Source organism: Anabrus simplex, chromosome 1 (genome assembly GCF_040414725.1).
Source record: "Anabrus simplex isolate iqAnaSimp1 chromosome 1, ASM4041472v1, whole genome shotgun sequence".
Taxonomy (NCBI): domain Eukaryota; kingdom Metazoa; phylum Arthropoda; class Insecta; order Orthoptera; family Tettigoniidae; genus Anabrus; species Anabrus simplex.
This window is the reverse complement of record NC_090265.1, coordinates 605582951-605610390: the sequence shown is the minus strand read 5'-3', so window position 1 is coordinate 605610390 and position 27440 is coordinate 605582951. Positions and strand designations below refer to the sequence as shown.

The window sequence follows — 27440 nt, the reverse complement described above, 5'->3', positions numbered from 1 at the left end:
CTCTCTCGGAAACTTGTAGTGTGTACACAGCAGAGCTTTATGCTACCTGTGAAGCTCTGCAGTACGCATTGTCCGATGAGTGCCGACACTTTCTTCTGTGTATTGACTCCTTGAGTTAGCTACAGTCTATTGATATTTGTTTTCCCCGACACTCTCTGGTGCAGCAGGTCCAGGACCTGCTGGCCGGGTGTTCGGATGCCGGCACCAGAATCACGTTTATGTGGCTCCCAAGCCACATGGGTGTGGAAGGAAATGAGTTAGCAGATAAGGCTGCCAAGGAGGCAGTTACACTGCCCCCGTTGCCTTATAAGGTTCCAGCAAGTGATATTTGCGCTCAGCTGAGACATCTGGTTATGTCCCATTGGGAGATGGAGTGGCAGGTCATTCCACTTCCATATAAGCTGAGAGCGATAAAAGGAACAACAAAGGTATGGAGGAGTTCCCTTTGGGCTTCGCGGAGGGAAGCAGTAGTATTATGTCGTCTTCGGATCGGCCACAGTATCCTGACTCACTCCCATCTATTGAAAGGAGAACCCCCTCCGGTGTGTACTTGCGGTGATCATCTTACCGTGGTACACGTCCTTACGGAGTGTATGGACCTAGTCCATCTGCGCCGTAGTCTTAACCTCCCGAGTACAATCTCCCTTATCTTGCGAGATGACGAGCAGTCAGGAGACCTCGTCATCCGCTTTATGAGGGATAGTGGTCTGTTTTATCGTGTGTAATGTCCTTTGTCCTCGTGTATTTGTGTCAATTGAGCTTTTATCCTATTGACTTCATTTTAGTTTGTGTTGCGTATTTTAATGTGTTATTTTAACGTCTAACGTAAATTATGTATATATACTTGTACTACTAGGCAGTGTCTTATTCCTTTGTCTTCTGTATTTTCTCTTATTTTATTAGAAAATAAGGCATTGCGAATTAGATTCATTGATTGTTTTAATCTCATTCTCATTTTTCTTCACCACCATTTTTTTTAACTCTAGTCAGTGGATACGTTTTAAAATTTTAACTTCATATCTCATGTTGTCCATCTTGTTCCATTAGGGGCCGATGACCTTCAATGTTAGGCCCCTTAAAACAACAAGCATCATCATCATCATCATCAAAAACTATAATTTCACTATAATATAAAACTTTTGTTGTGGTGTACAATATGCCCATTCTATAAAGAAAGAGTCTTCTGGGGTAAAATTAGTAAATTATGTCTAAAAAAAGTTGTTTTACAGAAGATTCTTTTCACCTTTAAAAGGGATAAAAAACAAATTTAAAATTGTTGGTAATCAGGATCAGATACTGAGAAAGAAGTATTATCTACAATCTGTGCAAAAATCAGTCTGCAGTGATAGGAATTGATGGCTACGAGAAGGAAGCAGCAATGCAGAAATGAGTGAGGCAAGGCTGCAGTTTGTCCTGTTTCTTTTTTCAGTATCTATATAGAACATGCAGTAAGGGAAATCAAAGAGGAGTTTGGGAAGTGAATCACAGTCTAAGGAGAGGAAGTCAGAACTGTGAAATTTGCCAATGACATGGATACGACATGAATGTCAGAGGATGTCATCATTATTCGAAAGACCGAGTAGCTGTGGACGGTGGGGCAACTAGGAGCATTTGTATCCTGGTCCATTCTGACATATTCATTGAAGAAATGTCGCTAAAAATCGCAGGTTGATGTAGTTACAGTTAGTTGTCAGTAATGACAACAGTGTGCAACATGTACTTTTCACCAGACTATGATCTTCACACTAGTGAACTCCAACATTTGACCGCTCAATTATGTCCTCCTTTTTATTTGCTGGGAGATGTGAACGCCTGCAACACCCTCTGGGGTTCTCCATCCTCCTGCACTAGGAGGAGGATTCTTCAGCGATGGATCCACCAGTTCGATCTTTTGCATGCTCAACACGGGAATCTACACAAACACGGGAATCTACACACTTCAGCACTGTACACGGCATATTCTCTGACCTGGATGTCACATGATGCAGCCATGTACTAGCTCCCTTGTTATGGTGGCAAGAACGCGATGACCTCTGTGATAGGACCCTTTCCCGATACTTCTCTTAAGCCCTTGTATCAAAAAGTCTGCAGTTCTAAAATGTTGGTTAATTTGATGGGCAAAATTGTCAGAGTTATCAAAATGCGCAGTGATGGCCAATGAGGTGCTGGGGTCTGTTGATGACCATGTTTCTTCCATTATAACTGAAATTCTGACTATTGTGGAGGAAACAGTTCCTTCCTTGTCTAGCACTTCTCACTGGAAGCAGATTCCATTGTGGACCGATGAAATTGCAACAACCATACGTGATCATTGAGGGGCTTTTATGCATTATCGTCAGAATGCTATGATGCCCAACCATATTGCATTTAAGCGCTTCCATGCTAAACCGCCTTTCTTGATTTGAGAGAGTAAGAAATCTACTTGGGAAAAGTATGTGTCTTCTATGACGGCATATACTCCTTCATCAGTCATTGTTGAACCTCATCGTGTCATATTTCACAGACACGCCCAGCTCTGGTAGATACAACTCTGCATTCCTACCTATTAAGTGTGAGGCACACCATCTCTCTTTCGCCTCAGGTGCTTCATATTCCTATAACTTGCCTTTCACGGCGTGGAAACTGAAGTGCACTCGTGCTATGCAGGGACATGACTCCTGGATGGACATAACTACAATCATTTTGAGTGACTGATGTATCAGTGATATCCTCACGCTATTCAACAGAATATAGAGTGAAGGAATGTTTAGTGGCGTGAGGGAATTGTAATACCAATTCCCAAACCAGGTAAAGATCCAAAGCGTCTGTATAGTTATAGGCTAATATGCCTCTGTAAGCTATTTGATCGGCTGGTGAACCGGCGACTTGTGTGTGGGTTATAGAAGGGAGAGGTTTCTTGACTAACTACCATTGTGGGTTCTCTCTCTCATTTGTTTCTCACAGATTATGTCGTCAGACTGGAGAGACCGAGCTCGATAGCTGCAGTCGCTTAATTGTGGCCAGTATCCAGTATTCGGGAGATAGTGGGTTCAAACCCCACTGTCGGCAGCCCTGAAAATGGTTTTCCATGGTTTCCCATTTTCACACCAGGTAAATGCTGCCTCTGTACCTTAATTAAGGCCACGGCCGCTTCCTTCCCACTCCTAGTTCTTTCCTGTCCCATCGTCACCATAAGACCTGCCTATGTCGGTGCGGCGTAAAGCAACTTGCAGACTGGAGAGAGCTATTCAGGAGGCCTTTCTGAGGAAGGAAACACCTAGTTGCTGTGTTTTCTTACCTGGGAGAAAGCTTATGATACTGCCTGGCGATATGGGATTTTCTCCACACTACACCTGTGGGGATTTTGAGAAAATTTACCATTGTTTATTGAGAACTTCATGTCCCTCCTGCTCTTTTGAGTCTGAGTAGGGAATGCCTTTTCTCAGTATAACATTCAAGAAAATGGAGTACCACAGGGATCTGTACTGAGTGCCACACTCGTCACAATTGCCTTCAACAGCATAATTGCTGCCTACGTCATTCTGTCCCTGAATGTAGATGATTTAGCTCTACATTTGAGCTTTGGAAGGATAGCGGTTGCTTAGAGACAGCTACAGCAAGCCATTAACCGAGTCGAGAAATGGGCATTTTAACATTGGTTTTTTTTCAGCAGCGGTTACTTCAGTTGTACTCTTCTGTTGGCATCAGCTTGTGCATCCTGAACCATAGTTCTGCCTGTGAAACAATGTATTACCACAGGTAGACTCCTTCAGGTGTACCACAGGGATCCTGTACTGAATGCCACACTCTTCACAGTTGCCTTCAACAGCATAATTGCTGCCTACGTCGTTCCGTCCCTGAATGTAGATGATTTAGCTCTACATTTCAGTTTTGGAAGGATGGTGGTTGCTTAGAGACAGCTACAGCAAGCCATTAATCGAGTCGGGAAAGGGGCATTTTAACATGGTTTTTATATCACAAAATATAAACTTCTTATTATCCGTTTTTATAAGTGACTAACGTGGCAGCTCCACATCTGTCACTTGAAAGTTGCTTGCATGAAGAGACTTAATATGCTTAAATTTCTCAGCAGCACCTCGTGGGGGTGCTACTATGTGTTTACATGGCTGTTGTCCTATCCTGGATTGACTAAGGTAGTGCAGTTTATGGTTCAGCATTAAGAATTTTGCTGACCTTTTAGACAGTATTGCCCATGGGGAAGTTAGGCTGGCAACTGGAGCTTCTCGTACTATTCCAATTCCCAGCCTGCTTGCTGAATCGGGAGTTCCATCCAGATGGCAGTAGATACTCCTTACACTCTCTGCCAAAATTCATGAAATGCCATAACATGCAGGCTATCAATGCATCTTAGGACCCACTACCACCAGAAGTACCAAGACCGACCGAATGTCACACGGCCGGTTGGGACTCAAACTGATAGCTTATGTCATGAGTGAGATATGGCTATTGGTGGTTGTCTTGAGTGAATCCCTAGTGAGGTACCTCCGTGACTTGTTCCATGGCCGGATATATAATGGCTAGATCTGCTCCATGAATCCAAGGTGAACACTGATGCATCTGTTCATCGGAGATACTTCATTCACCAATATCCAGACTCACAACATGTCTTCGTGGATGGTTCTAAGATCGGAGAAAATGTGGGATGCTCTTTCGTCTCCAGTAATATTACTACAAACATTTCGCTTCCTAGTGTCTGTAGCGTGTATTTTGTGGAGCTTATCATCATCTTAGAAGCTGTGCAGTTTGTACTGGGTGACAAAAGAAACCACTTTCTTGTGTGTACAGACTTGTTAAGTTCTCTGGAGTCTGTTGATACATGTTTCCTGCAACATCCACTGATACAGCATATTCATAACCTTCTAGCCAGGTTTTGTGCTGGTGGCACCAGAATCACTTTCGTATGGCTCCCAAGCCATGCTGGGTTTGTGCTAAATGAACTTTAGGATTAAGCTGCAAAAGATGCAAAAGAATCAATACTTCTATCACCTAGACCTGTGAATGTACCAGCTACTTTTGGGAGTTCCGAAGAATGAGCAATGTGGCTGCAAGTATGAACTTCCTGTTCTACCCAGACCGATCGACTCTTATCTGCTACATGAAAACATTGACTCACACTTTGCAGAGTTCAGTGTTTCGTCTGATCAGACATATGAACACTCGGATGAATCATGAATGAATCTGAGTTTTCCTCTAAGGTGATTCATATGTTGCTGTGCTATAAAAAGTAAGTGTATAACAAAACTCTCTCTGCTGCACCTCCTAACAACCCATCCTTCTCACAGCATTTTCTAGTTTGATGACAAGTTGATCGAATTCTTCCTAGTCTTAAATAAAATCAGCTTCATGGTCCGTATCGCACTTCAATAAATTCACAATTAAGTATTTATTTATTTTCCACCTAGTCGATACAATGATTGTTTAAGGCAATTTAATGGTTAAAAGTGGTACATGTTTCGTATATTATCAACATCTTCAGCCACATAACATTGTTTAGATGAAAAATATATAAATTGACAAAGTAATGCTTTAGAGGAAGTGTCCTTAAAATTATATTTTTCATCTAAACAGTGTTATGTGGCTGAAGATGTTGATAATATACGAAACATGTACCACTTTTAACCATTAAATTGCCTTAAGCAATCATTGTATCGACTAGGTGGAAAATAAATAAATACTTAATTGTGAATTCTTCCTAGTCGACGGGTGTCACAGATGCAATAGCATTCGTCGTCATGTTGTGCAGCTTCATTAACGATGTGTCGCCCGTTATGTTTTGCTCTCGTAGAGTTCTTGTGATTTTGGCCCAGGCCAGCTTGAGGGCATTGAATTCACATGTGAAAGGAGGTAAGTTTAAAACTGCGTGTCCATGCAATTTCAGTAATTCATCAAAGCCATGTTCTTTTCTGGTTTTTTGAACTGCTTGATCATTTCAAAAAGCTGACGTTTCATCACTCCTTAATAAAACATCACTTTGTTTTCTTCACTGCTGCAGTAAGGTGCATTGTCAATTATTGTAACATCGCTAGAGGGGAGGAATTTCTCACTCATTCACTTATAAATATTTACCCTATTCATTTGACCATGCTAATGTCCGACTCATTGGCCGAATGGTCACCGTCGAGGCCTTCGGTTCCCGAATTCGATTCCCGAATTTGATTCCCGGCCAGGTCGGGGATTTTAATCGCGCCTGATTTATTCTTCTGGCTCGGGGACTGGGTGTTTGTGTTTGTCCCAACACTTTCCTCTTCATATTCAGACAGCACACTACACTACCAACCACCACTCAAACATGCAATAGTGATTATATCCCTCCATACAGGGTTGGCGTCAGGAAGGGCATCCGGCCGTAAAATAGGGCCAAATCCACATGTGGAAATCAGTTCGCATCCGCAACCCCACAGATGTGGGAAAATCGGCGGAAGAAGCGGATTTGGCCATGCCAATCACCTGCAGCCTTTCCTGCTCTAAACATCAGCTTTGCGCCATCAATAAATCTACTCTTAGAACCAGCATGGACAAGCATCAGCCTGTTTGAAGAACTCCTGTTGGTTCTACCTCCTTGAATACTGTCACTGTCAACATTTTAAAAGTTTTTTTTTTGAACGTCGCACTAACACAGACAGGTCTTACGGCAGCGATACGATAGGAAAGGGCTAGGACTGGGAAGGAAGCTGCTGTGGCCTTAATTTAGGTACAGCCCCAACACTTGCTTGGTGTGAAAATGGGAAACCATGGAAAAACCATCTTCAGAGCTGCCGACATTGACGTTCAAACCCACTGTCTCCCAAAACGAAGGTAACAGTACATGACCCAAACTGTGTAGCCAACCCTCGAGGTCCAACATTTATTAAATGTAAGGTTATTGTCTACCCGAGATCAATCCATATGAATGATGTTCCTGTTCTGAGTACCGGAAGGATAGTGGTTGTTTAGAGACAGCTACAGCAAGCCATTAACTGAGTCGAGAAAGGGGCATTTTAACATGGTTTTGATATCACAAGATATAAACTTCATATTATCCGTTTTTATAAGCGACTAACGTGGCAGCCCAACATCTGTCACTTGAAAGTTGCCTGCATGAAGAGACTTAATATGCTTAAATTTCTCAGCAGCACCTCGTGGGGGCTGACCGTGCAGTGCTACTTCGTTTTTGAAGTGCTACTACGTGGTTACATGGCTATTGTCCTATCCTGGATTGACTAAGGTAGTGCGGCTTATGGTTCAGTATTAAGAATTTTGCTGAACCTTTTAGACCATATTGCCCACAGGGAAGTTAGGCTGGCAACTGGAGCTTCTCGTACTATTCCAATTCCCAGCCTACTCGCTGAATCGGGAGTTCCATCCAGATGGCAGTAGATACTCCTCACAGACTCTGCCAAAATTTATGAAATGCCATAACATGCATGCTATCAATGCATCTTTAGTATCAACTACCACCAGAAGTACCAAGACCGACCGAATGCCATGGAGGTGTGGTCCACAGAAAGTAATTCAATTTTGGAATAAAAATACAGTTCTTCAATAAGGAGTATGCCATGTGCGAATTCATAGACCATCATACAGCCTCATTCATTCTGTTAGCTTTGCTCTGCAATTTCCTCCATGGCCTCAACTGTAAGCAGTGATCCAAGTATGACTGGAATTTGTTGTAACGTGAATACCGGGAGCAATGCCTTGAAATGCAGGAACTGTTGTCTCATCTCTCGTGGAACAGAAGCAGATTTCACATTTATGCGGATTTACTTCCAAACTGATGTTTTTACAACCAGTGACAATTTTCCTTAGACCCATAAGAACCGTATCAGGATCACTGCCGATGATTCCATCATCCAAATAAAATAAGAAGAGGACTTTTCAAGTCTGCGATGACAGGCTGGAATGCAAGACTAAAAACTAATGGTCCTGTTGGATCACCTTGCTGTACCCCAGACTGTGACGAAATAATATGAGACCCGAAATACAGGTTAGAAGGGTATCTATATACTTGCCACAGAAAAGCATAAAGTTCAGGAATTCTATCCTGTACTGCATGTAACATGAAAAATCTATCAATGGTGTTAAATGCATTTCTGAAGTCAATTTTTACTAGATTTTATGCGATGTAGCATTTAAATGTAGGAAAGTTCGTGTAGAATGGATAATGGTTTCACAGCCCTTTGGAATACCAAAGCCAAGTTTGTGAGGATAGAAATACTGGCTATCAGCATCTGTGGAGTATGTGATTAAATATATCATTAAGCATTACCTAGGTTTATTTGAAAATTTGAGCACCTACGAAGTAACCTAGGCTATGCCATTCTGCATAATTTGTATTTCAAGTCCCTCTGTAGTTCCAGAGTGACATAAATCCAAGCTCCCTCTCCAATTTTGATGGTATTCTTTGCACTAGGATTTTAGCCACCATGACAAGCAGATTTTGTTTGAAGTGCTGTGGCTACATAGAAAAAATTAAGTCTCTAATCTCATTAGGAAATCAGTTTATTAAAAAATGGCATTTCCTGAAAAATTGTGTTCTTGGAGATGCGTCAGTTTGGAAAATAAGTCCTTCAATTCCTCCATTAAATAGATAGATTTATTTTAATTTTTGTTTCCATTTAATATGTTCTGAGAAGATGATAACCTAGTTGTACTTCCTCTTAAAACAAAAATCGCCACCACCACCACCACCACCACCATCGCAGTAGGAACTGGCTGAAGTCCAGACATCTAACCAGGGCCATAGACAGACCGGTTTTCTTGGGTCATTTTTCTGGGGCCTGATATGGACGCCTGGGCCATGGTTGGCAACACATATCTAAATGAATAAAAAAAGCGAAAAGTAAATGAAATAAGCCACCAAAATTTTCGAGTCGTACTTGTGGAACGCCTGCAATTTATTAGCAGTTATCTTTATATTGTTGTGTTTGTAAGTAATATAATAGAAAAGGGTAGGTTTTACATTGCTTTGAAGAACCCGCACTATTGTTGTCTACAGGGGAAGAGCGTGTGGTTGTTCAGACTGTCTAACTCTCCCTCTTCTGTGTGTCTCATCGCCCTTCCTTTATTGTTGTAACAATGTTTGTTGCTAATATTGTAATTCATGCTGAAGTTCATTTACCTGTTTGGTTTTTGATCTTAATTTTCTAGTTGAGTGATCGTATTCGTGTATTAATGACACCCTAGTAAGTTTACTTGTTAAAGTTTTTTAACTGTTTGGTTTTCATTCTTTATTTGATTAGTGTTAATAGTATAACATCAGTTACCATGAGCAACTACTATAAACACAAATCAGGGTATCAGAACAGAAAACAAAAAAAGTGTGAGAGACTGAGGCTTTAAAAGGGCAAATGTCTTTGAACAGATTTATAAGATCGTGTTTATCTGCTGATAGTGTGGTAACAGCGCCATTACCAACACCAGTGAACCAACCTTCTGCTTTTGTGATTGAGACAACAGGGCCAAAGACCGTCAATAAAAACTTCTAGAACTGACATGACTGGTCCTCTGAGCCGTTGCCGATTCTACAGCCGATTCGTCCACCTATGACTAAGGCAGCAGTGTCCGGTCCCCTACTGCCGATTAAACTTTTAAACTCCAACTCTGAGGCTGATATAGGAAGGCCCTTACCTTCATCTTCTCTTCTTCGGACTGCTCCATCATCATTTACTGGCATATATTTGGACAATGGATCACAAAATGTTAATATTTAGACTGACATTAAAAAAACACATGAAAAATTTTCTGTGACTTTTCCAATTGATTTTAAGGGCCAAACAATGCCTGCCTTCATCTTTAAAAAGAAACTGGCAAGTAAGGAGTGTGTTCAAAGAGACTGATTATTGTGGAGTATGGCAAAGGCGACTTTGTTCTGTCTGCCGTGTAAGATTTTCAATTCAGGTTTGACTAAGCTCTCAGCTTTGACCTCACCAGATGGATGGTCTACTACACAAAACTGGAGAAAACTAGATGCGACGTCCCTGAACATGAAAAAAGTAAATCTCAAATCTCACAAGTCACAGTGGAAAAACAGAATGAAGAAAGCACCTAGAACATGAAATAAATTTAATTTTGGATCTGTATTGTTAATTATGTTATATAAGTTGAAAAAACTAGTATATTGGCTCCATCTAGTCAATACCTATACGTTTATTTCAAATTCAAAGTTTTAAAAACATCATATTAAAATAGCAGGATATATTTCGGCCGCATTTGGCCATCTTCACTGTCTAGAATGAACTTAAAATGAATATACTAAAAGTTACAAAACATGATTAAAATTCACACTTATATGTTATATGGTACTTAATTAAAATAAGTGCATGTTGAATCATCATCAGATGAAGAAGTTGCTAGATATAATGTGTTGAAGTCAGAACAGTTCCACGTAAAATGACGATGATGTAATTAAAAGTTTCTTCTGTCCTTAAAATTTGTTTCATGCAAAAATAATGACAATTGATTCTGTAAAATTATTGTTCCACTTATTAGAAAACTTCTAAAATGTTACTAATTCACAAATGTAGATAAAATTGATTTAATGCCAGCCAGACCATTTAGTGGAAGTCAACTGCCATCCAGCAATTTTTCAACGTATATAAGCACCTAGAAGGTAAATCTTTGAGCAACCTTTTGTGTAAAACTATCAAACATGAACAAGAAGTATGGTGCAACATTCTTCAACGCCTTCTTGATGTTCTTATAATATGCTACGGGTGATGGTTTGATCTGCCCTGTCAATATATTATCAATTTCTAATTTTGTACAATTATTTTACTCATACATGTTTTGGGAGCCCCAACTCCCTTCATCAGTGATTTCTACCTCATGAAGCAATATTCCTCATATGTTAAGATCTAACATCATTCAGCTATACATAAGATGTCGTCAATATATAACATTATTTTTAACACATTTACAATGGCCATTTCTTGTTATGTAATAGACCACTTTAAAACACTTATAAAAAGTTCAACTGGTTATTGTTATGTTATATAACACTTTAAAACACGTATTAAAATGTCAGCTGGTTTCCTTGGAAAAATCGGCTAAAGTAAAACGTTTCTTGCTACTGTTTTTTCTATGTATGTTTATTGTTGTAGCCCACTTTTGTCACCTTCTTCGCAGGAATGGTGAATGTATCAGAGTAAAAAAAAAAATGCTTAAAGTGGGCTACAACAGTAAACATACACAGAAAAAGTAGTAGCAAGAAACATTTTATTTTTGGCAGATTTTTCCAAGGAAACCAGCTGAAATACGTGTTTTAAAGTGTTATATAACATAAGAATGACCAGTTGAACTTTTTATGTGTCTTAAAGTGTTATATAATATAACAAACATTATCAAGAAATGCTAGTAGCTTTATGTCGCACTGACACAGATAGGTCTTATGGCGACAATGGGATAGGAAATGCCTAGGAGTTGGAAGGAAGCGGTCGTGGTGTTAATTAAGGTACAGCCCCAGCATTTGCCTGGTGTGAAAATGGGAAACCACGGAAAACCATCTTCAGGGCTGCCGATAGTGGGATTTGAACCCACTATCTCCCGGGTGCAGGCTCACATTGCAAGCAACTAATCTCATGTATTGATGAGGTGGATCATAATAAAACTTCGTTATTGCAAGCTCACAGCCGCGCGCCTCTAACCGCATGGCCATCTCGCCTGGTTATCAAGAAATGGTCATTGTGTATGTGTTAAAAGATAATGTTATATATTGGTGATGTCTTATGTATAGCTGAATGATGTTAGATCTTAACATATGGGGAATATTGCTTTATAAGGTAGAAATCGCTGATGAAGGGAGTTGGGGCTCCCAAAACATGTATGAGTAAAATAATTGTACAAAATTAGAAATTGATAATATATTGACAAGGCAGACCAAATTATCACCTGTAGTATATTATATGAACCTAGTCAATATGGACCAACTAAGGACCGAAAATGGTCAAATTTGCCAAGCCTTCTTGATGTAACGTTGTTTCTTGCTGAATGAGGGTTAGCTTTTCGAGGTGATAACAACAGAATTGGTGATTGTATAAACGGCAACTTTCTTGGTATTCTTGAATTATTAGCAAAATATGACCCTCTCCGTAGTGAACATCTGCAAAATGTGGAGCATTCTCAAGAGACTGGAAAGAAGCTTCAATTACATTACTTATCACCGGAAATTCAAAACAAATTTATTGATATTTTTTGGGGCCATTGTTAAAAATCATATCCTGAAAGGACGTGAAGAGGCTAAATCTTTTGCACTGATAGTCAGCGCAACTCCACATTCAGCTCACGTTGAACAAACACCGTTTTTACTCCGATACGTTCCCCATTCCTGAGAAGAAGGTGACGAAACAAAACATGGAGATGAATTCAAACCGGCAGAACAGTACGAAATTCATGAACGTCTGTGGGCTTTTGTGGACTGTTCGAAAAAAGACAGAGAAGCCGTCTACGATCTGATAAAGACGACACTTTCTGATTTCAATATACCTCTGTCTGATCGTAGGGGGCAAGGATGCTATAATCGGAGTAACATGAAAGGAGAATATAAGGGAGTGCAAGCAAGAATGCTGGAGGACAACAACCTTGCCATATACTCGGCATGCGCGTGCCATTCACTCAACCTTTGTGGAGAACAGGCTGAAGTGAGTTGCCATGAAGTGGATACATTTTTGGAGCAGTGCAAAAACTGTACAACTTATTCAGTTCTAGTCCTCAAAAATGGGAAATTCTTCAGAGAGAAATTGGATGCTCCTTACGTTCAACCTCAGAAACACACTGATCTGCACGAATCGAAAGTGTAAAGAAAGTATCAGCACATCTCCCTGGTCTGGTCAAAGCTTTAGATAATGTTTTGATACGTAATTTGTCAGCAGAGTGTCAAAGGGAAATTGAAGAACTTACAATGTACATGAAATTGTTTGACTGTTTAGTTTTGGCATCCGTCTTGTTTGAACCCTTAACAACAGTCGATTTATTAAACAGAATAATTCAATGTTGCCATTGATGCTTTCATGGCCTGTACTTATAGACATAATATAGGTTTTTGGGCTTATGCTGTGTCAAGAAAATAAGGTGAAATTCATTACGTTTCGCAGAGAACTATGCTCTGCGTCATCAGAAGAAAATTTCAACTGTCCTCAAGAAAGGCTTCTAAAACAGTGAGCTTTGAATTTAAATGTTACCCAAAGAAGTGGAAATGGTACATTCGTTTGTCACCAGATGGCTCCTCGGATGCGGTACAGCGCTAGCGTTCGAAGTGGAAGCTGATGGAACTATCAGAATCAGTCTGAGAGGGTCACATAACATAACAGGCGTTCGCACATATGAAGGTATGACATTGGCACAAGTCTGGAATGGAACATCTGGCGATGAGGAACGTACGAATTTGGAAAACATTGAAACGAAATAACAATAGTGAAGGGACAGGGAAGGGAACTGCCTACGTAAATCCTTAATGGCTGGCAGCCCGGTATCACTGAATTGATAGCCAATGTCCCTGTTGAAATTGTTAGGATTTCTACGCATTTCCAAAATAACTTCAAAAATAAAAGGACTCAGCCTGTGGCTCAGATACGTAGACGATGCATTTGCAATAATCAACAGTAATCTCAACAATAGCAATGAAATTTTAGATTTTTTAAATACCCTCGATCAAAATATCAAGTTCACTAAGGAGGACGAGGTCAACAGATCCATTAACTTTTTAGACTTAACTATAACACGCGACAAGAACACATTTGATTTCCAAATTTACAAAAAACCCACCCACGCCCCAATAACAATAAAAAATTCATCAATACACCCCAACTCCCATAAACAAGCTACTTTTTTTAAAGTTTAATTTACAGAGTCTTAAAAATCCCACTATCACCTAAGAGTCTAAAAACAGAAATTCATTATATTAAAAATTTAGCAAAATTCAATGGTTTCAAAATAGAAATAATCAACCAAATAATTAATAAAATAAAATATAAACTAGCAACAAACCTTGTCCTTGATAAACCCAAAAAATCTAAATTTTCCACTTTTACTTACAATAATCCAGGCATCTACCAAGCAACGTCCGACTCGTTGGCTGAATGGTCAGCATACTGGCCTTCGGTTTAGAGGGTCCCGGGTTCGATTCCCGGCCGGGTGGGGGATTTTAACCTTCATTGGTTAATTCCAGTGGCCCGGGGGCTGAGTGTTTGTGCTGTCCCCAACATCCCTGCAACTCACACGCCACATAACACTATCCTCCACCACAATAACACCAGTTACCTACACATGGCAGATGCCGCCCACCCTCATCGGAGGGTCTGCCTTACAAGGGCTGCACTCGGCTAGAAATAGCCACACGAAATTATTATACCAAGCAACAAACCCCCTGAAAAAACAAAACATTAACATTGCCTTTAAGATGACAAACACCAACCGCAGCCTGATTTTTAATCACAATACACTCAACATAAACAATAGTATTTACTCAAACTCAGGCATATACAGGCTCAAATGCACGCAATGTGAAAAATCATATATTGGGCAAACAGGCCAGAGCTTCCTTACTAGATATCAGGAGCACTATAATGCCAATAGACATAACAAGTTTTCAGCCATGAGGCCTCATATGAAAGATACAGGTCATCGTTTCACAACTATCGAACAGGACCTTAAATCATCAAAATAGTAGGCAAAGGAAAATTAATGAACGAATTAGAAAACATTTACATATATTTGGATCAACATTACAACAAAGACCTAAATCTCAATGATCCCGTTTAAAAAAGTCCCTTATACGAGACTTTACCCAATTTATTACAATCTTTAAATCCAAATTTAAATAAAATCCTTAAAAATCTTAAACTAACTTCCAATAAAAAACCCACCTTCCCCTTAAAGGTAACTCCCTCCGTCCCCGCCCCTGCTAATCTTCCACAGCCAATAGCGCGCAAGGTCAATGCTCCGTCCATTTCCTTTCCTCCATCACACCCCTCTCCCTCAGTTCCACACAGATACAACACACGACATTCAAATCTTACTCGTTCCGAGACCATACAGACAACCAGTTCATACCACAAAAATCGAGAACGTAAGTAATGGAATATATCTGTGGCTTGGTTCTAAAAGGGCCAATGTCAAAAAAACCTGTTTTTGAGCTATGAGCATTTGAAGTTTTGCTTATAGTTTTCCAGTTATCTTTTTCAACAAATAACTTTAAATAACTTTATACTTTCTTTGTGGAAGTCATCTTATTAAACGCTAATTTTTTCTATCATATTCTTTAAAAATTGCCAGGTCTCTAATCTTTATTGGTAATCTAACATTATTGGCAAGGGCTTATTTAATTGAACGTTAACTGTTCGTTTAGTACTTAACAGAGACATTGGCCCTTTTAACATGTTGCGAGCCAGGATAAAACGCATTTATATCTGTTAATATCTCTGTTATATATTTCGATGAAAAATGACATTGGCCCTTTTAGAACCAAGCCACAGATATATCATTTCGCCTAATTCAACCGTTTTTTCCTCTAAACTTCATATCTTTTTATTCTCTTTTCATTACAGATTCTTCACCATATATCCTTCAATAGTTAATCTATATTCAAAACTACAGCCAACAACAAGAAAGAATGTTCCTATTTAACTATCGTCTAAGAGTTAATAACCACCCCAGTTAACAAAGATCTATACGGCAACATTCAATGATGAACTTTTTATCACTCCTTCAACAAAATTATGGAGACCGCGAACCCACTTCGTAAATAACGAGATTAATGGATTAATGGATCCAACTTTATCATCTACATAGCGCCATACTACAGTTTAATATCACAAGTTTTCAACAAGAAAGTTTCAGTGTCATCTTAAGTGGCTACTAAGGTCCATTAACCTTCTCTTCAACATGTAAATCAAGTTGCTTTCAGCCAAATTTCACTCGAACTTTGATACGGCAACTTTAGCCATAGACCTTCTTGTTATTATGTGGATAAGGCCTAGTTTGTCTATTTTATAAAATATTTTAAAATATCATAATATCATACCAACTTCAACATTTTCTTCGCAAACATTTTAAATGTTTCAATTGTAAATTATTATTTAAGATCTCATAACAATTTCTCACATTATATAATACTCATTTCCAATCTTATATTCTCATTTTTATATTTTTTACCATGACAATCAGGATCCTGATTTTTATCTTTGAAGTATGAGTATAAAGAGCGAAACATGTCCCTTCAAATTTTAGTGTAATAGGATGTAAGTCCTAACTTTGGAAATTCAATTGTATTGAATAGGTTGATCCTAATAAATTTTGGTAATATCTTAAACTGATGTACATTTCAATACGGACCAAACATGAAATTTGTAACATGTAATTTCCACAGCTTCCCGTATAATCCTGGACCTGTAGTGTCTTGTGTGAGTAAGAGCTCAAGCATCTTGGAACATGACATCATGACCTGACGATAGAGCGTGCTCAGCTATTGCTGATTTGTCTGGCTGGTTGAGATGAATATGATGTTCATGATCTTTGATACGAGTACCAATGGACCGGCATGTTTGGCCAATGTATACCTTACTGCAAGTACAGGGAATTTCATATACCCCAGGATATAAAAGTGGGGATAATTTGTCCTTGGTTTTACCCAGACTGTGAGCAATTTTAGTGATGGTGCCAAACACTGTTTTTATATTGTGTTTGTGGAGGACCTTGGCAATTCGATCTGTGGTATTATGAATGTAAGGCAGGTAGGCAGTTCCCTTCACTTCTTCCTTCTGTGAGCTTTGCTTGGTTGTTTCTCTGGGATGCAGGGCTCTATGAATCTGCAAATCGCTGTAACCATTACCCTGAACGTGACTTTGTGCCCATCTCCACCCGGATGTTTGATGGCTCACAAATTCGTCTCACCCTCTTGGTGAGTGTTGTGAGAATGCCTTGTTTTTGTGCTGGATGGTGGTGAAAATCTGCATGAAGATAGCAATTTGTGTGGGTAGGCTTTTGATAGGCGGTATGTTCCAAGGAGCCGTCCGATTTCTTTCTTACTAGAACATCCAAGAAAGGAAGGCATCCGTCTAACTCCATCTCCATAGTGAATTTAATTGAAGGATGTTGCTGATTTAGGTATTTAGAAATAGATGAAGTTTCTCAGGACCTTCTGTCCAGACCACAAATGTAATATCAACAAACCTCCACCATATCATAGGTTTGACGGGCGCCGAAGTAATAGCCTCCTGCTCAAAATGCTCCATAAAGAAATTAGCCACTATGGGTGAAAGTGGACTTCCCATAGTCACTCCGTCCGTCTGTTCATAAAAATTTCCACCCCACAAGAAATAGGTGGATCATGCAGTGGTAAAATAGCTTAATAATGTCCTCAGGGAACAGGTGTTCAATGAGAGATGACCGAGTCAATCGGCACTTTAGTGAACAAGGACTCCACATCGAAACTCACCAAAAGTGCATTAGGTTGAAGGGTTATGGTTGACAGCTTGTTGATGAAATACCGAGAGTCCCTAACGTATGATTCAGTACGTCCTGTTTGCGGCTGAAACAATTTGCTTAGGTATTTAGCCAGAGCATATGTAGGAGAACCTATCGCACTAACAATAGGTCTGAGGGGAACATCTTTTTTATGGATCTTAGGAAGTCCATATAATCTAGGTGGCACAGCATCCCCAGGGATAGATGTTTAGCCTCCTCTTTTGGAATTGAATATATTAAGAGCTTCACGGTGGCGTTGGACACACGAGTGGTAGAGTCACGTGAGCTCAGTCTATAAACAGGCTCTGACAATATAGCCGAGATCTTATTCTTATACTCGTCAGTGTCCATAACACTGTCACATTACCCTTATCAGCTGAGATAATGGTCAGTTCACAATCATCTCTAAGTTCCTTCAGAGCTCTCCTCTCGCCTCTTGTTAAATTGGGCGCGGGTACAACAGCGGACCTTATGGGTCTCACACATTTCTGTCTTAACTCTTCAGCCTCATCCGTAGGTAGTTTGTGGATGGCTGCCTCAACGGAACTAATTAACTCCTCAGTGGGAATTTTAGAGGGAGTGGCAGCCTAGCTAGAACTGCCATTTGGTTCTCGTTTAAGGATTTCTTGGAAAGTTTGACGACAGTTTTACTAGCATCCGGGTTCGCTCGAGAAATCTCCATTTTCTGAGCTAGTTGGAGGAACATAGATTCCTGTCTGAATGACACCTGGTTGAATTTGCGTTCGGCCTGTATAGCAGTAATGCGATTGAACGACAACCACAATTCCAAATGGAAATTCTAAGTTCCCATGAAGGGAATTAGATTCTTTTCCACCAATAGAGCATATCAAAAATCAGATGGATGGCTTTTCCGGCGCTTGCTCTATTAACCAGCGCTTCGTCTTAGGTCTGACACCAGACTCATCAGAGTGGGATGTGTCAGACCCCACCCACTGACGCTGGGGTGTATGCAGGTGAACTTATCAGAAGCTTATTTATGAAGCACAGTCTGATAACTGCATACGGGAGACAAAACTCCACAATGGAAATAATGCCCGCCTAGCAATTCCAAATGGAAATTCTAAGTTCCCATGAAGGGAATTAGATTCTTTTCCACCAATAGAGCATATCAAAAATCAGATGGATGGCTTTTCCGGCGCTTGCTCTATTAACCAGCGCTTCGTCTTAGGTCTGACACCAGACTCAGAGTGGGATGTGTCAGACCCCACCCACTGACGCTGGGGTGATTGCAGGTGAACTTATCAGAAGCTTATTTATGAAGCACAGTCTGATAACTGCATACGGGAGACAAAACTCCACAATGGAAATAATGCCCGCCTAGCAATTCCAAATGGAAATTCTAAGTTCCCATGAAGGGAATTAGATTCTTTTCCACCAATAGAGCATATCAAAAATCAGATGGATGGCTTTTCCGGCGCTTGCTCTATTAACCTGCGCTTCGTCTTAGGTCTGACACCAGACTCATCAGAGTGGGATGTGTCAGACCCCACCCACTGACGCTGGGGTGTATGCAGGTGAACTTATCAGAAGCTTATTTATGAAGCACAGTCTGATAACTGCATACGGGAGACAAAACTCCACAAAACTCCCCAGCGTCAGTGGGTGGGGTCTGACACATCCCACTCTGATGAGTCTGGTGTCAGACCTAAGACGAAGCGCTGGTTAATAGAGCAAGCGCCGGAAAAGCCATCCATCTGATTTTTAACCACAATTCCTGTGAGAGAGTGTTGCTTAATAGCAGGTGTAAACGAAACAACTCTCGGGAGATTGAGTCCAGTTCCTTACGAGTGTAATGCACTCTCTCGATCACAAGAGCCTTGCTAGCACATTGATATATTCTCCTGGCCTTCGGAGTATCTAACACAGTTGGGAATGATGTTATGGTCCCTGCATCTCGGCAGAAAGCATAAAGAAGTAAGAAGAATGAACTTCTCATGGGCCAACTATTGACGTAGTCAGTGGAAACTTAAAAAACCTAGTCAGTGAACTTCAAAGTTTGTGGAGTGAAGGCTGCAGAAAAATATGGAGTGAAGTAATTACCATGGTTGGAAACATTGGTTGGCCAGATCATTTAACAGAACAATCCAGTAGAGTGGAAAAGCAAAAGAGAATGGCTGATGAAGATGTTAGTACAGAAGATAGACCTGGGAAAGTCACAGTAGTAACATTATTTAAAAGAAGTGGTTTTTAAGTGATGTTGGATGAAGTCATTGCTGACTTGGATGTGAGGTTTAAATCATTGAAAGATATTGTTAATTTTTTTCTCAGTCCTTTGGGAGTTCCGATTCATGTCAGAAGATGAAATTGAGTCAAAGACTTTTGATCTTGTTCGAAGATATGAGAATGAACTGCAAGATGAGTAAGTAGATGAGCTTAAAAGCTTGAAGATGCTACTAACTTTGGTGACAAAACACTACAGCCCTTAGAGTTGCTTAACAATATCCTCAAAATCAATCTTGATAACCTGTTTCCTAACTTGTGTATTGCCTTGCGTGTTGATTTGACTATTCCTGCAACTGTTACAAGTGCCAAAAGAGCGTTTTTAATGCTAAAGAGAGTGAAAAATGTGCTTTGCTCTACAATGACATGAGAGAGACTGGCAAGCCTCGGAGTTCTAGCTGTGGAGGCTTAACTTACAAAGAAAATCACCATGGATGCCACCATTGATAACTGTGCAGCAAGGAAAGCACGAAGATCCTCTGTATGAAAATTACTTAATGTCAGGTTCCTTTACTCTCCTTTTATAACGTAGAGGTAAACCAGAAGTTAAATCGTATTTATCTTCAGTTGAGTAATAACATATTATTCTTTTTAAATACAGTACTTTTTTTTTTTGCTATGGGTTTTACGTCGCACCAACACAGATATGTCTTATGGCGATGATGGGATAGGAAAGGCCTAGGAGTTGGAAGGAAGCGGCCGTGGCCTGAATTAAGGTACAGCCCCAGCATTTTCCTGGCGTGAAAATGGGAAACCACGGAAAACCATCTTCAGGGCTGCCGATAGCGGGATTTGAACCTACTATCTCTCGGATGCAATCTCACAGCCGCGCGCCTCTACGCGCACAGCCAACTCGCCCGGTAAATACAGTATTAGGCCTACCAGTAAACCATTATTAATTTCATTTTTGAGATAGCCTTTTTATTTAGCATTTAGGAACTAAAAAACATTAACAGGCCACATTTATAATTAAGGTAAGTTAAATATTATTCCAACTTTTAGGCAGTTTAAGTAATTTTCTACACTTCAGGATTGTATTGTACTGTAGGCTACGACCACGTCTGGTTGCTAATATATTATATCTCAAATGCCTACTGAATATTACCAAATACTTTAATACACCAATACCGGACACCTCTATCTCAACAGCATTGAGTCGAGTGCGAACAGCGATGGTAGTGACATCTAGCGTGTTGGTGTGAACTGCATACTCGTCTATACTACAGCTGAGAGGAATGCACTACACTCATTGGAAATATTTTTGTTAAAATAATAAATTGAATAATCATAATAATTAAGAATGACATTTTAAAATATGAAATGCCTCTTTCATAAACCTCCAAACGAGCATTATGTTACCCGTGCCTTTCGCTATGTCTTGAAAATTAAAAGCAGCATTTGTTTGAGGATCCAACCATCCTCTGGGGGAAATATTTAACAACTACCTACTCTCTCCAGTTTTTTCTAGCCTGGCGAAGGACGTTGTATGGACTTAGCCTAGTTTTGTGGCCGGATGCCTTTCCTACCACCAATCGTATGTGGAGGGATATATATTCACTACCTCGTGTTTCTGTGGTTGTTTCTCGTGTGATGTGTTGTATATATTAGAAGATGCGTATGAATACGAACACAAACCCATAGCCCCCGATCTGCAGGAATTAACAGACGCGAATAAAATCTCCGACTCAGTCGGGAATCGTACCAGGGTCCTCTGGACCGAAGGCCAGTACGCTGACCTTTCCGTGGTGGTGATTATTTTTTAAGAGGAAGTACAACTGGCCAGCCATCCTCTATTGACACTAATCAGAAGGGAAATGGAAGAGATCCAACACTCCGAAGAATGAAGGTATCATAAAAACGGGGGGCACGAAGCGCTAACCATTCGGTCAAAGCGCCAGAGCGGGCAGATAACTTAACAACATCCATGATTTATTACAATTTTGGGAAAGAGAAGCTGTAATTAAGGAACAGGAGTTCTGATCCATTATTTTGACTTCTTCTTTTTGATAGGCCGATCTTCCCGAATGCTACAAAAGAACTCAGCTCACGCTGCTCTCTCGTTTTTGCTGTACTTTGAATTTTCTGTTTTACCTCTGAAGACAGAAATACATAATATCTACATTGGGGTTATGGTGAGTGAACTAGGATGTTCTTGACAAGGAAGAAGTGTTCAGAATTTCCTAAAGTCTCTTTCACAATTTTATGCATGAAGCATTACCATACACACGTATTAAATTAGTTGGACTGGTGCTCAAGCCTATGCCTGTAATACACTGAAATAATTGTCTTGCCCGCTTCTGTGGTGTAGTGGTTCATGTCATTAGCTGACCCAAATAAGTAGATCTGGACTGAGGCAGCACTGTCAGCAGGCTGTGGAGGAGCCCAGTGGTGTGAGAGCTACATATGGTCAAAGAGGACAGTGTGACATGGCAAGCTTTCACCGCCATTAAATAAGTGAAGTTAGCCAAACTGCTGCCTTGCAGAGAGGAGAGAATCTCGGAGGATAGGGGAAGAAACTTCAACATAAAATCTAGCAGGCCGAGGGCTATGAGGGAGGCAGCCCCTCCTACAAAGCTTTGGATTATGACTGATACCCCAAATGTCTGGGGAAACCATTATTGAAAAAAAAGTAAGAGAGGAAACTGGACTGTTTAAACTGTTGAAGACCAAGTGAGAGAGGAGGACTGTGAATATATTTCTATTTACTACATGGCCAAAATAACAGATTCTGTCATCGATAATGAAGCATATTTACTTCTGAATTTCCCAGTTTTTTGGTCTGTGTGATTTGTAATAGCCTGTACCAACGAACATAATACTTTTTGAATTACTGTTTACAATGTTGGACCTGGCGAGTTGGCCGTGCGGTTAGGAGCGTGCAGCTGTGAGCTCGCATCCGGGAGATAGTGGGTTCAAAACCCACTGTCAGCAGCCCTGAAGATGGTTTTCCGTGGTTTCCCATTTTTACACCAGGCAAATGCTGGGGCTGTACCTTAATTAAGGCGATGGCCGCTTCCTTCCCATTCCTAGGCCTTTCCTGTCCCATCCTCGCCATAAGACCCATGTGTGTCGGTGCGATGTAAAGCAACTAGCAAAAAACAAAAACAAAAAAACAAAAACAAAAAAAAACCTACACAATGTTGGACAAATATACATTATATGGGTACTAAAATGTAAGCTTTCATTTTTGTACTTTATACATCTAGTCTGAACACCTTGTATATATTGTAGTTTGTTTGTAGGAACAGATTTCAGCCAGTATTCATTTCTTTTGTTTCCACATTTTTCTTGAAACTAAACTCCATTCTTCTGAACTTAATATGTTTATTCTTTTGTAAACAATCTCTGTTGGGCTTCTTTAAGCATAAGAAATCATCCTATCCTGGATTATACATTCCTTTCAACATATGTGTACACACTCTCTCTCTCTTTGTCTCGTATAATTGATTAAGATGCTTGTGTTTTGCTTTCAGTTCAGTTACCAGATATAGAAGCCCATCTCCATCCAGCATCATCATCTAGTAATTTAGAAGATGTGCATATTTGTGGAACATGCAAGCAGAGTTTTTGTGATATCAACCTTTTTATTGAACACAAACGGTCTGGATGTACAAATTCCCCCCAAAATAAGTCTACAACCATGGCACCCTCTCTTACACAGTCAACTGTGGGCTACTTGACTACAGCCACATCTTCAGGTACAGAAGATGGAATGTCAATCATAGGACCACCGTACCTTCGCGTAATTTTAGATGGAGGAAGCCTGGCTGTACCCCAAAGCAATGAGCATTCACAACAAGATTTGTCGTGTGAGGGAAATCAGGAGTCACACATTCTAAGATCTCGTTTGCTGGGTCAGCATCAAGTGGCAGTTACAGTGCAACAAACAAATTTCAGCAATAGTTCTGGAGAAATGCAAACACTTGTTCTTCAACAGCAACAACCACCACCACCACCAGCCTCACCACAACAGCAACAGCAGGAGCAGCAGCTGCAACCACAGCAACATCCTAGGAGAGACTTTCATATTGATGAAGAGGATGTAGCTACCCTCTTAGCCAATCAATTTACTAATGATTCTGGTAATACAGTTCATGGTGCTTCCATTTCATCTTCTAGACCAGGTTTGGAAATAAATTAAATTTTTATAAGTTTATTGAGTAATGACTGTGGTTTCAACACTGTGGCACTCTTACATTCTCCTTAATTATGACTGAGAGAGTTGACTACATGGTTTGGGTTGCGAAGCTGTGAGCTTGCATTGGGGAGATGGTGGGTCATATTATTCTTACCGATGGCAGCCCTGGAGATGTTTTTTTTTGTGATTTTCCGTTTTCACATCAGGCAAATTAAGGCCAAGGCCACCACCTTGACAGTCCTAGTTCTTTCCTGCCCTTGCATCACCAGAAAGCTTTCGATGTGTTAGCACAATGTTCAAGCACTAGCAAAAATCTATAGTTATGAATGTTACTTGATTGTAACACAGACATAAGTTACAATGCATTTTTTTTTAAGTTCAAAAAATGTGTAACTTCTGCTCCAGATCAAACTGTAAATTAATTTTGAAATTTTTTTTACAGTTCATAGTTTTGAAAATTATGTTATATCATTGTGACAAAGGCTTAATGCAAATATGACAGCTACTGTGGCTGACAGTCGTCAGACATATTGGTAATTTATGTTCAATCAATCAGTCAATACTGATCTGCATTTAGGGCAGTTGCCCAGGTGGCAGATTCCCTATCTGTTGTTTTCCCAGCTCTTTCCTAAATAATTTCAAAGAAATTGGAAATTTATTGAACGTCTCCCTTGGTAAGTTATTCCAATCCCTAACTCCCCTTCCTATAAATGAATATTTGCCCCAGTTTGTCCTCTTGAATTCCAACTTTATCTTCATATTGTGATCTTTCCTACTTTTATAATCGCCACTCAAACTTATTCGTCTACTAATGTCATTCCATGCCATCTCTCTGCTGACAGCTTGGAACATACCACTTAGTCGAGCAGCTCGTCTTTTTTCTCTCAATTCTTCCCAACCCAAACTTTGCAACATTTTTGTAACGCTACTCTTTTGTCGGAAATCACCCAGAACAAATTGAGCTGCTTTGGATTTTTTCCAGTTCTTGAATCGGGTAATCCTGGTGAGGGTCCCATGCAGTGGAACCATACTCTAGTTGGGGTCTTACCAGAGACGTATATGCCCTCTCCTTTATATCCTTACTACAACCCCTAAACACCCTCATAACCATGTGCAGAGATCTGTACCCTTTATTTACAATCCCATTTATGTGATTACCCCAATGAAGATCTTTCCTTATATTAACACCCAGATACTTACAATGATCCCCAAAAGGAACTTTCACCCCATCAACGCAGTAATTAAGACTGAGAAGACTTTCCCTATTTGTGAAACTCACAACCAGACTTTTAACCCCGTTTATCAACATACCATTGCCTGCTGTCCATCTCACAACATTTTTGGGTCACGCTGCAGTTGCTCACAATATTGTAACTTATTTATCACTCTATAGAGAATAACATCATCCGCAAAAAGCCTTACCTCCGATTCCACTCCTTTAAGTTACTCATATCATTTATATATATAACATATGTTTTCTTATGTTTTTTAAAATCCTATATGAGTTCATTTACTCATTGGTGAATCTGTAGACCGGAAGTAGTTAAATATTATGTCCCTGCATGGAACATCCTGCTTTGACCTAACTTGGGCATCGCTAGCCTGTAGTTTTGTTTTTCCACCGCGTTGTCAGCTAAGTAGTACTGTTTGTGCATGTGGGCGTTAACTGCTCATTCACTGCAGTGCACAGTGGCAGATTGTTAAAAAAAGAATTAGGTTGTTTGTATGGCTATTGACTGTTTATTTTATATATTTAATCTGACCCAGGACATTCCAAATGACACAGAAAAGCACACAGTAAAAATTTGGGAAGATTAATTTTGGAACCAATAAATCAGATTAATCTTGAACTAATGTAGGTTACAGTTGACCATGTTAAATGCTATGAACTCCATATAAATTATTCATTTTTATTAATTTTGTGATTTTTGTCTGCATTTTAATACAATGATTTAGTTTGCTGTTATGGAAAGTAAAACTACTTTTCTATTTTATATAGATACCAAGACAAAGAATGAATGTTGTTTTGTATAGTTTCAGGTACCATACAAACTGTTTGGGTTCTGATGAAAAAAAAATTGACATGGAAAGGATCAGTGTTTTCATGTTAACAACTACTTTAAAATAAAAACAGCTATCTTGTTCTAAACTATTTTGGTAAGAGTAAGGTACCAGTATTTTGAATCCTGTCCTAAAATGAAAAAAAAAAAATATTGTATCCTTTTCCTTATATATTTATTTTATTCTGCATTTTATGGCCAACATATGGCTTCAGTCATTTATACAAAGAAAATTTAGCTTTACTATGCTTCCAATATTTCTTCATCCTCTCAGACATCCTTTCTTCAGTTGAAAACACTCTCTACCTTTTACCCTTTTATTAATTTTAGTTTGTAGTCTCACATGTGAGTTGTTGAGAATCTTAATTTTGTTTGTTTTGTTCTTGAGATCATTTAGTGTTAATTGGAGTTCATTAATATCTTCTTTAATTTCTTTGATCCATTTAATCTGGGTATTGCTATTCCATAATTTTTCTACCAATTCTAATTTCCGGTGTTCTAATAAGATGTCCAAAAAATGAGTTGCGCTTCTTTCTAATTGTGTTCAATACTGGTTTGATTTTCTTGTAAATTTTGTTATTTGAAGCTATTCTCTAATGGCCATTAAGTAATTCGATATTGTTTACTTATACACATTCTAATTATTCTTCTTTTTAAGTATTTTATCTATTTTTGCTGTATTAGTAGTTTTGAAAATAGTTTCACTTGCATAATTCGCCTTTGGCTGCGTGACTGTTTTATAATGTCTTAATTTTGCTGCAATTAAGCTTCTCTTTTTTTTTTTGTTGTTGTATGTGTTTTTGGTGACATAATTTGCTTTGCTTAATTTATTTATTCTATTTTGATAGGTTGGTTTTTCATTTATTTTATGTTATAATTTCACCTAAATACTTGAATTTATCAACAATTTTGATTTCATGTTCATCAGTATTAATTTTATTTTCAAGTGGTGGATCAGTTAACATGATTTCCAAGACCTATTTTCTGTTCTATAAGCTATTATACAGAGATCTGATCTGATGCTCAGTTTCCTGAATATTGTTTGATAATAATGCAAGGTCATCAACAAATCCCAAATAGTTTAAACTGATTTTTTGTTTAGAATTTCCAACTTTTATGTTTTTAGGATTATATTAAAATTACAATACTGATTCAATGGTTGACTGCCTGGCAGAACACTACTCCTATAAATTGATTTATTACCCCCTTTGCCGCTGTGCACGTATACCGCTTGGAGGACAGGCCCGTGCAGGCGAATAACTCCAGCATACAGTGCACTGAGTTGATGGCTCCTGTTCTACCTGGTGATCAAAGTTTGCAATAGTAGATTTAAGATATCTGTAGAGGAAGCATTGCCCCATTACCACGACCATTCTAGATGCAGCTGAGTAGGTGTAAATAGGGTTCCTCGCCCATTTTACCTTATTTCTCCACCAATCTCATCCATCGCCATGTTTCATTGCAAGTCTCATTTCCTAATACAGTTTTTAACTAGGTTCATTAACACACTGGATAATTTATAGACATGAAGTGGTTAAATTTAACATCTCTGCATGGAAGTTTGA

At 39.4% G+C, this 27440-nt stretch overlaps 1 protein-coding gene across 2 annotated transcripts in view; it reads left to right on the top strand.

The window, feature by feature from the left end:
• The window catches only part of LOC136857194 (zinc finger protein 64), a 127738-nt gene that overhangs the window by 6624 nt on the left and 93674 nt on the right, over positions 1-27440 (top strand). For both annotated transcript variants that reach the window (XM_067135654.2, XM_067135653.2), the window contains exon 2: positions 23151-23801. In XM_067135654.2, the coding sequence (XP_066991755.2) occupies positions 23151-23801 (651 nt within the window). The remainder of the gene's footprint in view (positions 1-23150; positions 23802-27440) is intronic.